This window comes from Micropterus salmoides, unplaced genomic scaffold (genome assembly GCF_014851395.1).
Source record: "Micropterus salmoides isolate LMB-PRFRI ecotype aquatic unplaced genomic scaffold, ASM1485139v1 Ms_hic_scaffold_20, whole genome shotgun sequence".
Classification (NCBI taxonomy): domain Eukaryota; kingdom Metazoa; phylum Chordata; class Actinopteri; order Centrarchiformes; family Centrarchidae; genus Micropterus; species Micropterus salmoides.
The window spans coordinates 17,318,718-17,336,723 of NW_024041151.1; the positions used below are offsets into that span (position 1 = coordinate 17,318,718).

At 40.3% G+C, this 18,006-nt stretch overlaps 3 protein-coding genes across 4 annotated transcripts; 2 read left to right on the plus strand and 1 right to left on the minus strand.

The window, feature by feature from the left end:
* Positions 1-282: 282 nt before the first annotated feature.
* sprn2 (shadow of prion protein 2) lies at positions 283-1,025 on the plus strand. The gene has a single exon (XM_038734655.1). It carries the CDS (start codon positions 330-332, stop codon positions 786-788), a length of 459 nt encoding a protein of 152 aa, XP_038590583.1. The 5' UTR covers positions 283-329; the 3' UTR covers positions 789-1,025.
* A 992-nt stretch (positions 1,026-2,017) lies between these two features.
* On the minus strand, positions 2,018-7,545 carry LOC119915113 (translation initiation factor IF-2-like). Of its 2 annotated transcripts, XM_038734699.1 has the most exons (3): positions 6,956-7,545; positions 5,640-6,103; positions 2,018-5,543 (listed from the first exon to the last, which is right to left on the minus strand). In XM_038734699.1, the coding sequence occupies exons 2-3, from the start codon at positions 6,097-6,099 to the stop codon at positions 4,639-4,641; spliced, it is 1,365 nt and encodes a 454-aa protein (XP_038590627.1). In that variant the 5' UTR covers positions 6,100-6,103; positions 6,956-7,545; the 3' UTR covers positions 2,018-4,638. The 2 variants fall into 2 exon arrangements, with proteins under 2 accessions (XP_038590627.1, XP_038590626.1); XM_038734698.1 differs by having other exon boundaries at positions 2,018-6,103.
* Positions 7,546-7,614: 69 nt separating this feature from the next.
* Positions 7,615-16,184, plus strand: LOC119915115 (protein phosphatase PTC7 homolog). The gene is made up of 6 exons (XM_038734700.1): positions 7,615-8,108; positions 9,714-9,893; positions 12,737-12,935; positions 13,643-13,766; positions 13,896-14,025; positions 14,368-16,184. The coding sequence occupies exons 1-6, from the start codon at positions 7,907-7,909 to the stop codon at positions 14,424-14,426; spliced, it is 894 nt and encodes a 297-aa protein (XP_038590628.1). The 5' UTR covers positions 7,615-7,906; the 3' UTR covers positions 14,427-16,184.
* The last annotated feature ends 1,822 nt before the right edge of the window (positions 16,185-18,006 follow it).

Consider the following 18,006-nt stretch of genomic DNA (forward strand, 5'->3'; position numbering starts at 1 on the left):
AAAAAAACGCATCATGAAAGGGAGAAAGATGCATCACTGACATAATGCCCAGCTAATCCCAGTGTTGACAGAGCCTGTCGATAGTTCTGGATGTCTGTTGTGTTTGTGCTGGTGAGCATGTGACTTCAGATGTTCAGTGAGCAAAATCAAAAGCTGTAATGCCAGTTTGAACTGACTCCTCTCTCTTTGTCTCTAAACTAAATTAATATACAGTGCAAAAATAAAGTTGAACTTGAAAAAAAAGATGCTCTGGTTATTCACCCTCAGCTTTCACCTGCCAATCTTTTATTTATACCTGTAGTGTTTTTGCAGGGTGCAGATCTTCAGTAATGACTGCGCAGCAGAAGCTTCTCTCACTGTGGGTTTGGCTGCTGCTTATGGCAGCTCTGTGCCCAGGTGCACAGTACGCATACAGTAAGCGTGGAGGCATCTTCAGGGGTCGGGGAAAAGGCGATGGCGACAAAGTCCCTCCCTCCCAGAGCAAAGGCCTCTCCAAGCAGGGCCTGAAGTGGGCAGGAGCAGCAGCAGCCGGAATCCTGGGTGGCACGGGCACCGGGTACGGGCTGGGGTTCCTCGGTAGGCCAAAGCATGGATCTGGGAATCACCACGGCCACAAGACAGCCTCCTCTGAGCAAGATGAACGGCTTTACCACAACGAGGGCCAAGCATTTCGCAACCAGTCTCTCTGGAGAGCCTTTGTTAAAGCGTCTGCCCCTGCGCCCATGACTAACATCTTTCTCACACATGTGGTGTCTTTCCTCATAGCAGCCTGGATAAGATACATTTAATACATCACTGGGAAAGCAGTCATCAAATCAAATGAAATAAAAGCTCCTTTGAACAAATTATCCATCCTGTCCTTTACTTATTGTTCAATACAGGGTGATTGTTGTCAAAATTGAAACAAGGACATAATCAACTAATTATTAGGATTGTGCGAGTACTTGGTTGAAACGAGTACTCGCACGAGAATGTATTTTTTACAAGTACGAGTATCATCTGAGTAAAATGTGTCACTGTCTGTTTTCTAATAAACTACAAGTATAGGAACCTTTTTAAAAAAAAATAGTTCTCCTGTTATTGGAATCAAAAACATTGTTCTGAAGCTCAATTCTGAGGCTGTTCTGTAAATAGTTTTATAATAAATACTGATTGACTTCTCAGTAAACCATATCAATTTTAGGTCTAAATACAGTTGGTTAACAGTTAGTCCCACCCATGTCCAGATTAAGCCCCACCCGTTCCGAGTACAGATTCAATTTGTTGAACAGTTACAGATACATACTATATTATTGTACTCGCTCATCCCTACTAATTATACACAGCAGATAAGTCATCAAATTCTAACCAAAATATATACACTTTGTGGAAAACAAGAAACGGCCTACATCTGGAATTTAAATTCTCTTAACTTGAAATGGAGTGTAGTATAATTATTAGTTTTAAGTCAAAGTATGAAGTTGAAACAAGTTATAAAAAGAGATTAGAATACTGTAATTATATCAACTTTATGTGCTATTTACTTGAGTAATCGATCTATTGATATGGTTTATGTAAGATTAGTAAACTCTGAAAAATGCCTGTGAATGTAAGTCAAACATTTTGCCTTCTGTTCGAGCAACCATCCAAAATTATTCAATATCCTTTTATTGTATAAAAAGCAACAAATTGACACATTTAAGAAGCTGGAATGGGAGAATTTCACAAAAAATGCTAAAACTTAAAATTAATTCAACCTTTCTATCTATAAACTAATTGTTGCAGCTATATAGTTTTGACCTTTTTTTCATTCATATAACCTATATATATATATATATATATATATATAGGTTATATATTTTGTCGTCTTAAGTTGGAAAAAAATTCAGAAACATCAGATATACTATATTTGAAACAAACAACAATAAAATGACAGAAATGGTTTATACTTTTATGTTCTTATTTGAAAATGTATAATTATATTAATTAGTTTGAAGGACGCTGAAAACAAGAATGAGACAGTGTTTGTGAAATTCCATCATGTTGGGAGGAAAAACTTTATTTTATTTTTTGTTTTATTTAACACACAAATCCATAACAAACCAAATTAGTCATACTATTTGATGAGCAAACCAAAATGTTTACAATTGCCAAGGTCAAAGCCAGAAGATTCACGCAGATGTCTACACTCCCAATAAGAGTGCAATGACACAATTACAGAATATCTAATCCTAAAGGGACATAAGTGCACTTTAAAGATATTCTACAGCCTAGATAGTATGAAAATGTGAAATTGTAATTTAAAAAACGACTGAAAAAAACTGAACAAAAATGAACAGGAAAAACCCTGGGAGGATGAAAATGAATTAAGTGGGAGATTAAAATAAAAGAGAAATGTTAAGTAAGACTGGTTGGATAAGAACAAACTAAGAAGGACCATCACTATAAAATCACCTCCAAATATTCTATACAGAATACTCTGCAGGTATTTTGACAGTAGTGTGACCCACTAAATATTGTATGTGTGAACGTAACAACAGACTTTACTGAATACACCAGTACTCTTCAAAACAGCGGACTGAAATGAATAGTAACTTTACTTTGGGTGAAAATATCTTGGTTTTATCGACAGCCTGCAACATTAACTTCTGTAGCATTTTTGTGCTGAGAATAAAATAATTAAAACAAAAATAAGCGAGAATAGTAAAAGAATCACAAACACAAAGAAATATTGCACTACTAAAGGTCACTATACATAGCCCCACAAACTCATTGGGAGTTAAAAGTCCATTAAACAGACTCTGAAGGAAAAGAAGAACAAAGTTTTTGGACACACCTTGACAGCCAGAGGCAGAGCCTAGAGTTCAGGAAAAGCAAACAGACGTATTTACAGTTTTACCCCAAAACACCTGACCCATGACTATCTCACTATGCTACGGGAAGATTCAGAAGATGCAGAGTTGAATTTATCGGCTCAAGCCTGCACCATCTGGCAAGTCTGGAAGTTTACAGTATGCCTGGAAACATAAATCCAAGGTTGGTTGGAGAACAAATCTCCTGACCGCCAAAGCAGTGAAGCAACGCCCTCTGAAACTTCCACAGTTTCCAGGCAATTTTAAGCCAGTGCCAGTGCCTCCAGTTCCAGTGTTAATCGTGTCCGACTGACGAGAGATGTGACACACTGTGTGTGGTTAAGGTACAGCAATGAAGCAGATCTTATGCTTGGATGTGAGAATTTAGGATTAAAGCCTTAAATTGTTCAAATCCAATCTTTCACCAAACTGGCTTGGACAGATTAAAAGCATCAGGTGCTATAGAGGACAAATACACTGATTGTTCTCAACAGCTGCAGGCAAGGTAGCAACACCACTGATCCACTAATGACGCCATTTGCTGCCCACCAAAAGACACATGCTCACTTAATGTCAAAGGCTATTACATGCAATTCAGGATTTTACAGGCAGGTGAACGACAAACGCGTGAGTGGCATGTACCTGAGAAGGAGTAGGGCTATTCTTTACTTTGAGGACACCTCCAGTCTTATTTCATCATACAACTGTTAAACGGTTTATTGTGGGATATTAAAGCATTTGTCCACATGGAAATGGCCTCCATCATTTCCCAGTATGGTATCAAGCGATTCACCAATTCTGAAAATTTGAGGGAAGTTTAATAGAATACAGAAAATACTTCTACATATTATTATCAACTAGAAAAATGTAAAAACACCATTAAAGTGTTTGAACCAAAATGTGCACCTGCCTTATGTTGCGAACACTAAATGGCCACATCTAGGCCATTAGACAACAATGCAGAGCCAAACATTAAACCCGATCACTCCCAACGGATGGCTTCCCACATTATCAAGGATCCATTATCAAGTTGAGCAAACCACATTGTGTAGTGACGACATGTATTCCTCCTTTCTCTGTGATCGTCCAAAAGTGAAAATATTAGTTCCTTTACTTCATTTTGTTCCCATTGCCAACTAAATTTTTTGAAAGTTGTTGTGCGGACAATCTGAAAATCTGCTTTGAAAGCCCACTTTACAATTGGTCTCCAACCTAATATGGCCCAACAACTGTATACATATGTTTACACATGCCTAGATTTAATAGTGGAATCCTGGTTTAAACACAAAAAAAAATTAAAACTTCCTTTTGAATAAACATTTTTAACCAGTTGAAAAATCTGTTTCTTGAATTGTCCAGTACAGATGAATGAATAACTAATGATGTTACTTGGATGTTTTTGTACAAACTCTTAATGTCACATTCCTATTTTACACAGTAACAAACATATTGTCATAACAAATTGTCACAAAAACTGACCTAAAGTAATCAGTTTTCTGTGCAAAATAAATTCTTGAAACAATATCAATTTGTGCATCTTGTGCAACACAAAACTGATGATCTAACTGCAACATTTTAAACTGACTGCACCCTCCTTAAAAATCTTCAACTCTTTCACTTACTATATACACATCAACATTTTGTTATCCTTTTATTAGTGTTGTCCGATAATAAATGATTGGCTAAATATGACCCATGAAGTACAGCTATGGTTTGTACTAATATACATTAGCAGTATGTGGACGTGCAGATATGATGGAGGAAGTAGATATCCATTGGCATATGGTAAAAGGAAGACTAATTGTCCTCACTGGAGAAGGAGCATGCTGGACAGAAGCATGAAGAGGGAGGTGAAAAGCTGAATCACTCCGAAGCTCAGAGGGCTGCTGCGACTAGGCTGGAGTTGTTGCTCGGCTTTTCGTTCCTGCAGGAATTGCTCAGAGTAGATCATGTACTTCTCAACACAACGTCGGGACTTAATTTGCTCAATTAGGGCTGGGTATCCGATCTCCTCAATGCTGACAGTGTCATCATCCTCCTCATCAACTCCACCCAGATTTGTGGAAGAGCTGCTGCCCTGATCTTTCAGAAGGTCAGTCCTATTCATACACCTTTCCATGAATTTCTCATAAGACTCCGCCCGTGGAGGAGGGTTGTAGACATAATCACGACCATAGTCTTTTTGATCTGTGGACTGCGTGCCATAACGGCGGTACATGTAGTTGTTGTAGTACTGTTCTTCTTCAGGGTTGCGGAAATTGAAATGCGGTCGAGGGAAGCGCCCTAGTCCATATCCAACGGCCATTCCAGCCACAGCACCAACGCCTGCTGCCATCATGGCTTTTTTGGCAAAACTTGTAGACTTGGGCTGGTATCCCATACCCTGCACAGAACGAGAGAAAGGAGACCCTCCCATCCCATGACTACCATATCCATAGCCTCCTCCACCATAGCGGGGACTCAGGATCTTATTATTTGGGTTCCAGTTGGGGTAACCACCCATCCCTCCACCAGGGTAACCACCCATCCCTCCACCAGGGTAACCCCCTGGCTGACCCCAACCCTGTCCTGTATTTCCCCCTCTGACTGGGTAGCCACCTGCTGCTGGGTACTGGTAAGGGGACCTTTGGTTAGGATAACCTCCTGCAGCTGGGTAACCTCCTGCAGCTGGGTAACCTCCTGCAGCTGGATAACCTCCTGCAGCTGGGTAACCTCCTGCAGCTGGGTAGCCTCCAGCATGTGGATTCTGATTGGGATAATTCCCCCTCCCTGGGTTTTGGTTAGGATAACCTCCTCCAGCTGGGTAACCTCCTGCAGCTGGGTAACCTCCTGCAGCTGGGTAGCCTCCAGCAGGTGGATTCTGATTGGGATAATTTCCCCTCCCTGGGTTTTGGTTAGGATAACCTCCTCCAGCTGGGTAGCCACCTGCAGCTGGATAGCCACCTGCAGGGTTCTGGTTTGGATAACCAGGAAACTGGTTGGGGTTACTACCAGCTCCTGGATAACTTGCTGGGATTTGTCTGGGATATCCTCCTGGATTGGTGTTGCCTGTTCCTGGATGAGGGTAACTTCCACCAGAAGGATATGGTTTGCTGTTTCGTGTGGGTGGAGAGCCAGCTGGTTTTGATGCCACACCCTTGTTACTGGAAGATGAGGTTTTCTTGCTGCTGCCGCTACTGGTGTTTTTTTTAGCCCATGTTAATTCAGTGTTCAGCAGGAACAAAATAAGAAGGGACACAAGAGCTATCTCACACAGCCTCCCCATCATGGCCCTAAAGAGAAAAGTGGTTCAAGGTAACGATAATAAATACAATGAAGCATTATAAAAGCAAAAATTGCATTTCCTGTTCTCTTTCCAGCTTGTTCTATTAGGATGACGTGCACAATAGCCTAGTGTTACCTTTTTATTTAATAATGAGCAAACGAATTAATAATAACAGAGGTTTGACAATGTTTGTGAATTGAAAAATAGAGGGATAAATTATCAATATATGATATGATGAAAACAGAGCCATCATTTTTCATCATTTTCTCCATCTGACATTCATCTATCACAACACAAAATTGCCATTTAAGTGGCCTATAGAGTGGGAGTAACAAAAAAATTGGAAGTGATGAAAATGCTTACGAATTAATAATGTAAGTGCTGAAATGTATGTGAATTGAAAAACACAGTCATAAATAGTCTGTCAATTTTTTTTTAGAAACACAGTTTTGTTACGTCCACCCTTCCTACAACAGATTATTAACGTTATATAACGGTAACGTTACCCGTTTCTATTTGTCTACAGGCCACATAGCAGTAAATAGTCTTATTCAATCCTTTGATGGGGCCAATTAAATTTCAAAGATATGCAAGCGAAGCATCGCCATTATTATTCTCTGATCATTTGTTGAATCTAAAAAGAAACAAATACACTACATCAATATAGCAACCATAACCACCATGAGTACAAGATGAGAGTGCAACGTTACCAATCACTAACGTTACAACCTGATAAAGATCAGTTAAACATAACCACCAACGCTAAATCATATTATGTGCGGCTTTGTGTTCTCGTCGAGCCTACCCACAAATACTTAACACGACATAATCTTATAAGTATAACTGAATTATTTCTTACCGTGAACTGATGCTTTATCTGTGTGCTTCGATGGTAATTCGACAATAATACGTCGTTGTCCTCTCTCTCCTACTTTCCGTTATGGGCTCTGGCTCGGGTTATTTTCATTTAGATGGCGTTGCGCTCGTTTTGATGCATATCAAGGACCGATGGCGGGACTAGAGGTGGAAAGACGTTGCTCTGACCTCCATGCAATGATCATAATGAAGGCAAAATACTTTAAGAAGTCTGTATCTAATGAACTTTTATACCACTTTATGGACACCAACTTGAACTAGCTAATGTTAGCTTAACCCAGCTCGAGCTATACCGGTATTTTAATTACTACACTACAGGTACCATTTTAAAAAAGGCGGATTTTACTTATTTAGTGATTGTTGGTAGGTTTGCGCTTTCTGAATCCCTTCTTAAACTATAAAATATAACACTATTAGTAACATAAACGTCCCATATTAAAGTGAGGCCGAACGATGCTAACGATAGGCCGAAGTCAGTTTTATCCAGGTACATGAAACAAGCGCTTCTCCGAGGCTTGCGCAGTTCAGTGGATCTGCGGTACGGCTGTGGGCGGGGCTTTCATTGGATGATGGTTGAGCCGTGACGTCAGGGTTGTAAATGGTCAAACACCCGTATGTACTCGCAGCTTTCTGTCCGGTACACAAGTGGAAACATGTCGGGAAGGAGAGAGCCGAGTGGAGGAACTGTGTACATGAATTGCACACCTGAGACATAATAAACTGTAACGTGAGTCGGTCAGTTAGCAACTGCCAGGGCTACGTTAACGTTATTATTTCACGGAAGCTGGTCAGTCGGGATCGAATGGACGGATAAAGAGACAAACGAGGCTCGATCCGAAGAAGTAGCCTAGCAGCAGGCAGGCGACCGGGGGCCGAGAAGAGAAGGACACCGTGTGCGTACTCAAGACAAGACGGGATTGCGCCTTGCTAGGGGATGTTATCTGTACTGTCTTATGGCAGACTGGTAGCCAGGGCTGTCCTGGGCGGACTCTCTCAGACGGACGGTCGGGACTACAGCCTGATCAGCGCCAGTTATGGGTTCGGTAAAGACTTTCGCAAGGGGATCCTGAAGAAAGGCATGTGCTACGGAGACGACGCCTGCTTCATTGCGCGGCACAGGACTGCCGATGTTTTGGGTGAGCTATCTGGCATTAAGAGCACTGTAACTTAACTGTAACTGTTGAGCTCTGACCCGCTCTGTGCTCCGGTGACCTTCAGTTAGCTAGCCTGCACGTGCACCGACCCCTCGGATGAAAACACAACAGCCCCCACCCCCTCCTCCAAAAACAGAGCCGTAACTTTTCTCCTCTTGCCGCTGTTGACGTCGTTAGCTGTGTTTAGTTTGCCTGAAGCAAAGTAGGTGCTCACGGAAGACCAGGGCAGCTGCAGTCACGACACTTTACACATAGACGGAGGTTAACGGGTGTTTTTGAAGTGAAACGCCGAATGACCTTTCACCTAGATAAGCTCCAACTGAAGAATACGCGGCGCTGTTGCAAAATATAAAACGCATGAAATTAGGAGATGCAGATACGCTTCATTAAACGTGGACAGAGTTGACAACGACCCTCTTAGGACGTTTCAAATTCAACACTACAATGTCTTGCAAAGGTCAGAATGGTTGAGCATGGAGGCGGCCATGTTGCTAAGAGCGTCAGATAGCTGCTAGCTTAGTTCAGTGGAAATGCTTTGTCCTCACCGCCCCGCTGACAAGAGCGTAAACAGTGAAATACTCGATGAAACACGTGGCTTGGTTGACACCCACACGGTGTCTTTTATAGGTTTCTAGCAATGTGCAGTCTTAAATGACTAAGTTGAAGATGTGAAGTAAAAATGGCCAGTTCTGTGGAACAAAATCCTCAGGGCTTCACGTGCTACACATGGCATGAAGTCTATGGTAAACTCCCCTCTGAAGTGGAGTGGGGATGGTTATCAAGTTTTTTGTTTTGTTTTTTTTAAATAACATTGGCTTTGAACAGTAATGGATAATAGTCCTTTTATCCAGAGGTGCAGATGGACATTGCAGGGGATTCCCAGGGTGCATTTTGTAATTATACTTTAACTTTCACATGTGGCACAAAGAGAAAATGAAACAATACTCAAATGTAATTAAGTATTTTGTTCTTTCTGTTTTAAAAAAGGAGAGATATACATGGACATGAAATAACAGTGATTTGTACTAAAAGTGTGCTTTGAAGATACATGTTATAGCATTATTGTTTTCTTGGTGGTCTAAAGGTCTGCCTTTCAGAAGTCTCTTTCTGTTTTTGTTTTGAATATTGGATGATGAATAGCTGCAGGCTTTACGACAGTGTGTTCTTGCCACTTTCTACATGGTTCTTGGCATGATAAATAATTCAATCATGCAGGTGGTTTTCTTTCACTTCCGCATTAATTCCATCAGTGGTAAGCATTTACAAGGTGCCTGAGGTGAAACCATGCATATCAAATTGCCTGTATTTAGTACTTTGTGCTCAACTGACTAGCATGGACTACTAAGCCAATACCAATAAAAGTGTTTATTCTTCTCACACAGTAAAGCAGCAGTCCAAAACATATGTCAATATACCTAAATTACACTTTTACAGAATTCATAGATTTAATAGATTAGAGTCACTGTACTGTTATACCCCCACTAATAGTGGAGTATGCAATCCAACCAGATGTTTGGCATTTTTATTAAAAAAATGATTAGTCAACAACAGCTAAAATTTTAAATTGTCCTCCCTTTTGTCCATCAGGTGTTGCAGATGGCGTAGGTGGTTGGCGTGACTATGGCGTTGACCCATCTCAGTTCTCCGCCACGTTAATGAGAACCTGTGAGCGACTGGTGAAGGAGGGACGCTTCACTCCCAGTAATCCAGTGGGTATTCTGACCTCTGGCTATTATGAGCTTCTACAGAACAAAGTTCCCCTGCTAGGTGAGTATCATGTGGCAACCTCGCCAGGTGAAGCCAACGCGGAAGTGCCTTAAACCTGCATTCTTTCTACAGCTACAGCAAATCCCGAATAAAGCGCAGTGGCACTGGGGCTGATGATGTGCAATGAATAAAATGATTTACCTGCACTGCAGCTAAGGGACAGGCTGGAGTAGAAAACAAGCTAACATGTCTTAAGTAATACAGTATTATAATAATGTCAAATATACACTGTATCACTGTACCTATATGAAGGTGGATCAAACATAGGCAATCTTAAACGTTTAATGGGGTACAGTTGAACCTAGTATGTATTTTCATTCTTTACACACATTACACAAGACTAATAAGGTAAGCAGAGAGTTGTAAAAAAAAATCTTGAATGTTCTCCACTTGTTATCCTGTAGTTACACAGTATTATTAGGGGTTTGGGCTGTATTAAAAGTATCCACTGTTATCCCATGCTCTATAATCACACAAACGAGCTATGTGCTGTTCTGCTATTCTCACTCTGTATTTACACATAAACAAGAAGGCATGTAAGGGGGAATATAAAAAGGTATTTATATTGTGGGTTATTTTCTGTGTTGCTCTCCTTCTTTTCATCCTCCTCTGACAAAGGCCACTTAATGCTACCGCCTCTTTCTTCTGTGGTTTTTGGCAAAAAAGAAAAAAACAACACATAAAATAATTTTTACTGGTTAAGTGCAGCAAAGTTAACTTTAAATTGACTCCACTACCACACATAAAACATGGCTTAATAACAATCACATTTAACATAAGCATAAGATTCAGCTGTCTAGATTTTTTTTTCTATATTCACAATTATTAGCTTTGCTTATGTCATTTTAAACTGCATTAATTAGCCTAGCAGACTTTCCTCTCCTCATAGCTTAACAAATAACATATTTATACTATATCTTCCTCACCTCTAGTTAAGTCGCTGCATCTCCCCACAAGAAACCATGGTTGACTTTTGAGCCTGAATGTACGTTTTGAAACAGCAGTTGATTGTAATCCTAGTAGTTAGAGCAACAAGCTAGAGGACTGCTGAGTCGTTTTCAGGTGGTAGAAGTGTAGTTCTGCTGCTGGGCGCATAACTTGAACACATAAGTGCGAGCCCTCCCGGTACTCATAGAGATTGCATTGTAGCGCCCACAGTTCGAAAAAACAGCCTTTACATAAGTCTATGTGAGCGATCTGGGCGATTTTCAGCCAGACTGAAATCGCCCCAGAAGGGGCGGGACTCCATGGAACAAGACTTGACGCTGATTGGACAACAATGTTCAGAGGCAAATTGCTTGTCAAAAACAGTCCAAACTAACTCAGTTGTAGAAAGTGTGAGGGGAAAAATCCCCTGCCTTTCCCAGCTTGGTGGTGAGTCGCCCGATCGCCATCATGAACGAACCTCGTCTGTCCAATAGCACTGGACTCAAAGAAAGAATGACCCTACTTTTCACTTGATTTATTACCTCCTACTTTGCTAATGACTTTATGGTCTCAGTTGCTAGTTTAAAGTCTCGTTCAATACAGTATGATAGTAAAATATGCCATTTAGAGGAAAATGGATGAGAAAGCAGGGTATGCGTTAGGGCATAGCTACCTTGTGATTGAAGTCTCCACCACAGCGACCTGTCAATCAGGATAGAAGCAGATCGTATCCACTGCACTGTGTGTATTTAACTTAGGGCTGCAAAACTAATAGCTTGCCACAATGAAATTAATATGATCAGAGGAGATCAAACTGGGCAGGGAGTCCGACACAGAACGGCATAGACCCGGTCAATTTTCAAAATAAAACACTGTTCATATTCCCGATCATAAATCAATAAAAAACACTGTTAAATCGGATTAAAAAAAAGAATAATTTATTTACATAGTCTACTTAATCATAGAAGCACAAAAAGCAAGCACTGATTACCAAATCAACAGAATCTAAACATGTCAGCAAAATCAAGCAGGAAAAACGCTCTTATTCTGAAATTCTCCATATGCAGCTTTCAAACAACGGAACAAAAAGAGGTCGCAGAGAGCCCTTGCTGAAAAGCAGAGTAGAAGGTAGAAGGACAAAATAACAACAAGCCAACAATGTACTCAGCTCCTGAAATGCATCTAAGACGCTTCCCACTGACCGATATAATACCTATGAGGTAACTAACTAACTTGATCAGGCTGTATTTCGGTACTTTAGAAGCTTAGACTCACTGACTTTCTGGGGCTTAACAAATATTTTCTTTTTTCTTTTTTTTTTACTCACGGAGAACATTTTGCCTCATACCAGAGCTCCAAAAGGTCAAGAATCTATCTGTAACTGACACTGCAGGAGGGTTGAACAGTTTGCGTGTACATGTCAAACATGTGACAAAGGTCACATTTCTCCCGAATGTGACTTGCAGCCCAGCGTGGACTCTAAATGTTAACCACCTCCCTTCTTGTCACGATGTTTGTCAAATGGCCTACTTTTATTTTGGAAGCTGTGACCAGGTGTGTGCTTGAACTTCCCTGCTCAAGGTTACTTGGACTGTTGGCACCTAAAGCTGCGCACACTGGGGATCTGGGACAAGCACGGGCCATGACCCTTGTGGTGTTTTTTGATAGATATAGAATTTTTTTTTTTTTTTTTCATTTTTCCCCCTGGTGCGGGGCCACATTTGTATTGCATAATTAATTTTACCTCCTCAATTGATGTACTGGTTGGTTAGCATTGTTCTCAGAAAGTAAAGTGAAACACAAATGCAGCCTGTGCTTGGCTTCTGTCCAAACTGGAAGAGAAATGTTTTGCATTTTTGGCAGTATTCTTAAAGTGACAACCGAATTCATTCATTCTACCTTCCTCTGTATTGTAGGGAGCAGCACAGCCTGTATTGTGGTACTGGACCGACGGAGTCACCAACTACACACGTGTAACCTCGGTGACTCCGGATTCCTGGTGGTTCGGGGAGGAGAGGTGGTCCATCGCTCAGACGAGCAACAGCACTATTTCAACACACCCTTCCAGCTGTCCATCGCTCCTCCAGGAGCTGAAGGGGTAGTGCTCAGTGACAGGTCAGTAGCTCAGTTTTGGATACATCTTTGCAAGTCAGGCCTTTTAGACAGTGTTTGCAGAATAAACAAGACCTGCTATGGTGTCGCACTCGAGGCCAAATCAGGCTACACCTCCTCATAGCCCCCTCAACTACCTGACCATCTTTTATTATTGCCCGCATGGAAAATCTTCTTACATCCTGTTTTATAGTTTGTCGTTTCGATTTACATTTCAGTGATTATTAAAGGTTAGCACGCCATCATCTTTATCAACACAACCGCTTATTAGCTGGGGTTGGCAAATCTTGGTGGCAATGATACAAATCAGTCTTTATATTATATATGTTACTTTTTTGTCTGCTAGTTTAATCTTGTAAATGCAAGACTTAGCTTTTCAACAAGTTACTGTTCGTTCTTAACAATACATTTATGGCTTTATGTGGTCACCTTAAATACATCCTGAAGACAAAGCACAAACAAACAGTTAAAGGCCCCCAGGAAATATACCTGAGTCTTGGGTGTGACGCCAGCAAGCAGCAGGACCTCTCTGCGTCTGGCAAGGACACATGGGGACCTGCTGCTTCCGAGTCAGCAGTCAGATTAAACGCCCACACACCGCGCCACCCTCACCATTTGGCAGTGTGACTTCTGACCTGCTTATTAATTGCAGCTGCTTGCTCCTGTTTCACTTGTGACTGAGCTTGTCGTGCCGCACTGTTTTCCTCTAGTCCTGAAGCAGCTGACAGCTCCTCCTTTGACGTGCAGCTCGGTGACATCATCCTGACGGCAAGTGACGGCCTCTTTGACAACATGCCGGACTACATGATTCTTCAGGAGCTCAAAAAACTTAAGGTGTCGTATGTGGATGTCGGATTATTCATGCTTTTACACATACTGTATCTAGTTACAAAGTGGACATATGTGAAGAGAAATGTTTACTTTTCCCCATTTTAATGTTGTTTTCATTTTTGCTAATTTCAGACAACAAACTATGACAGCGTCCTGCAGACTGCACAGAGTATTGCAAAGCAAGCTCACGACCTTGCCTACGACCCCAACTATATGTCCCCTTTTGCACAGTTTGCCTGTGACAATGGCCTGAATGTAAGAGGTCAGTACACTGTGCTTCAGATGCTGCATATGTAATTCACACATTTGATGTGGATATATTTATTATTCGAGAATGTATTATAGACCACATAATTGTTGAAAATTTTAGATTAGATGAAGAAGACGATACAAAAACGTAAATATATATGAATAACTACAAAGTACATACTGTTCACGATATTTGGATAGAAGATACAAAAGTTGTGGGCTAACGTTGGCTGCATTCACATTTTTAGCTTGGCTAAAGATAACTTTGCTAAAGACTTAGCTTAAGACTTTGCAGGACTTGGTCATAAGTGTTGGCACAGTTTCTCACACTCTCTTATGCTTCTTTGTTCTGCAGGGGGGAAGCCAGATGATATCACGGTGCTGCTGTCCATTGTGGCTGAATATACAGACTAAAAGTGTGTGTGTGTAAGAGTGTTTGTGTGTGTGCGCTTTTCTGGCGCTGGTCCTTCCTTCCCGTCTGCCTGAGTCTTCCACCTGCAGTCCTCCCAAAATGCACTGCATCCTGTGGGCTGACAGGGGAGGCCCAACAACACGATGCACACTCCTCGCTGCAGGGGCCGACGTCCAGACGTGTACATTTTGTTTTTTTTTCTTCCAATGTTTTGTTTTGGTGCTTAAACGGTTGAGGGGAAGCAGGCAGCTAGGACATTTTCATGTTGATCATGATGCAGGAGGAGCTGAGTGCGACGGGGCTGAGGGATGCCTTCTAGTCTCCCATGTCTCATTGAGTGTCATCAACACTTCTTGGGTGATGTGACTAAGAGACAGTGCAGGACGGTTTGCATTGACTGAGGGCTTTAAAACCTGGTGGCCCTCGTACAAAAAAAGTGATATTTAAGCCATGGTTCGGGATTCTTCAGAGAGTAGTGACAGAGTTGACTATTGAATCCAGCTTTCTGTCTCTGTTGTTGCAGTTGTTAATCTGTTTCTTGTTGTGTTTTGAACAAAGCATATAGACGGAGTGAGGAAAATGATGTTGGGAATTGATGGGCGTTTAAAGAGTGAGATTTAAAAGGGTTTTTGGGTTTGGGAATGTGAACAATGGGAAAGCGAACTAGTAATTGCTCACATCAAATAAATCTGTAAAGGGAAACTATAACACTGAGTTAGAGCTCGCATGTGAAGATTGATCAGTTTTTGTCACTTGGCTGGGAGATCCGTCAGAGCTAACATCCTGATGGGTTGTAAATATTTGTGTATTTAGGGCTGTATTCTGGCCATTCAGTTGTCTTCGCTTTGGTCATTAAAGCAAAATGAATAAAAAAGCTATTTCTTTACTTTTGTGGAAGATGTACACATGCAATCATAAATATCTTTTCTTGTATAGATGTTGATTTTGAAGTGAGCTTTAGCAATCCCACACTTCCACTTGCGGAAATGAACAAGAAGACATTAGCTGAAATAATTCACTGCAGCAGTTGTGTGGAAGGAAGGATGTTAAGTGTGTGTGTGTGTAGAAGGGGGTATATGTGAGAAGTTGTTATTGAAATGTGTGTATTTAATGTTTATATCTGTTATTGCTGAACTAAAGCAAGCATCTGGGAATGCTTTCAGTTGCAATTATGGGTCAGGTGTGAATTTAAAGTAAAAGATGTATTTTTTAATGTTATTTCATTTTAAAAAGTAAGAGTTTGAATTGTTGAAGTATGTGTTGGAATATGTGTGATGGATGACAAAGATCTAGCCACCTTAACAAGAATCGTGTGTGAGAGAGAATTTTGTTTTTATTTCTCAGATCCTTATTTCCTTTGACATTTGTTTGCTCGTTTTTAATTCAGGTGTCTGTGTATGACTTGACATGATCTATATGAACATGGTCACCGTGCTTGTAATGAGTGTGTGTGTGTGTGTGTGTGTGTGTGTGTGTGTATAAACTTGTGCTGTATCAAATTAGATTAATCAGAGACACTAATAATACTGTTCTCTCCCATAGTTGAACAGCTCACTGAAGTGGTTTGGACAACATCTTTACAGTTTAAAAGCAGGTGCACCAAATACACATTTTCTTTGTGTATGTCTTTAAGCTTTGTTCTTACAAACATCATACAGCAATACTGTAAATTCCTTGTGCTCTGAATCGTGTGTGATGGCCAGACGTGTGTGTGGAAATGTTCAGAGGGACATTAAAATGTCTTTTCTATGCCTGAAGAATTTCTTGGTGTGTTTTTTTTTTTTTTTTTTTTTTTTCTCAGAACAAAAGTCACATCATATTTGTGGTTTAAGTTATGTGCGACTGGTTGCAACAAAGTATAAGACAGGTTTATGAAACCAAAGAAGGAAAGCCATATATAAACACATGATTAGGGCACTGCTCTGTAAGCCCTGCTGTAAAGATAACATGGTGTTTCTTACTCATACACACAATGGAGACAATTATATGAATACTATCTGTCCTAGTTTTTGCATGGTTTCTGTCTCAGCTTTTGGCACCATTTTAGAAAGATAATTTCACACATTTGCAGTCTGTTCTTGTTTTAGAATGGTTTATAAAGGTTCTGAACTTGTATTTACTTTAAAGATAGCCCTATGTGTCAGAGATGTAACCCACGTGCAGGAGGAAGGGTGGTGAGATGGGTAATGGTGCTGTGAACTTACAGCATGAGGGTGAGCACAGTTTCAGCCTTAACAAATAGCTAGACCTGTAATCAAGAGGCCTTTCCTGTCATTGCAAGCTTGTCTCGTCTCAGACGCGTTACCCGGTGTTTGATGTAAATGAAGTCTGCCCCTGTTTTTCTCCTATGTAAAGCTGTTCTCAAAAGGTGCTTCTGCAGTCTGTATGGTATGATTGTCCTTTTTAGCAAGTGATGTTTGTGCGTGTGAAAGATTAATCTGTCTACAGTGTAACAATGCAGGTCTAATTTATGTAAATATGTTTTAAAATATGTACAATATTTAAATAAAGAATCTAGTATTTATACTAAATTTGCTTGAGTATTTTCATGATGCCATTCCATGTTGCATGAGTTTCATCTTCCAAATCAGATGTACTGTTCACAAAAGACTCATCCAATCTTGCAAAATGACTGACTTCAGTGAAGCAGATTGTGTTAGTATACTCCAGTGTGGTTGACTACATTTTGACTCTTTTGTTAGTACAGAAATGTTATCATTTGATATTGACAGTACACATTGACTACAATCCTCTACTGTTGTTGTAAGTGTTGAAGCAGTTAAGTTAAAGAAATTAAGTTAATACAGCAGGTACATATTTTTCTATAAGCTATATTGACAAGTAAAATTAGCGTTTTCATGTTTGAAAATCAACAAATCATTAACCGTGACAAACTATACAGTATATGCCTACGAGCGTGTGTGCCAGGTAGTTGCATGTATGCCTACCTATAATATTAGAAAACTAAAAAAAAAAATTGCAGAAGCCAACAGTGGTGTATGTAAATACAAATGTAATTTAAAGTACTTGTACTATTTCCATTTTCTGCTATTTCATACTACTCCACCACGTTTCAAATGGAAATATTGTACTCTTTATTACAATATGTGAGATCTATATTTACTGCAAAACAAAAGATCAGAAAAATAAAAGTTAACTACCTAGGAGTATATAAAGCAAATATAAATGTATAACTTAACCCCTCTAACACTCTGCTCTTTGGGGAGCCACTCCATGTGTGCTTCTACTTTTGACTATTTAAGAATATGTTGAAGTACAATTATGAACCTGTGATTTTCACATGTAACAGTATTTTTACATTGTGGTATTAGTTACTACTACAAAACCTAAGGATATGAGTTCCTCTTCCACCACTGGGGGCCACAGACTATTACAATAAACTTCAAAGTTTGGTTCACTGGTTACGTAATGGTAATGTAATCTAGTAACTGATGATCTAATTTACAAGAGTAAAAAGTAGCCTGAGCATGGCAACTTTTTTTACTGAATTAAACATAGGGATATTCTGAGGGACAACTGCTACATGTGATCTTCAGTGCCTCAAACTCAAAATCACAATCT

Coding starts and splice junctions, on each gene's coding strand:
- sprn2 (XM_038734655.1), top strand. CDS start 330: ATGACTGCGCAGCAGAAGCTTCTCTCACTGTGGGTTTGGCTGCTGCTT.
- LOC119915113 (XM_038734698.1), bottom strand. CDS start 6,099: ATGATGGGGAGGCTGTGTGAGATAGCTCTTGTGTCCCTTCTTATTTTG.
- LOC119915115 (XM_038734700.1), top strand. CDS start 7,907: ATGTTATCTGTACTGTCTTATGGCAGACTGGTAGCCAGGGCTGTCCTG. Junction 8,109..9,713: donor CAGGACTGCCGATGTTTTGG/GTGAGCTATCTG, acceptor TTTGTCCATCAG/GTGTTGCAGATGGCGTAGGT. Junction 14,026..14,367: donor CAATGGCCTGAATGTAAGAG/GTCAGTACACTG, acceptor TTTGTTCTGCAG/GGGGGAAGCCAGATGATATC.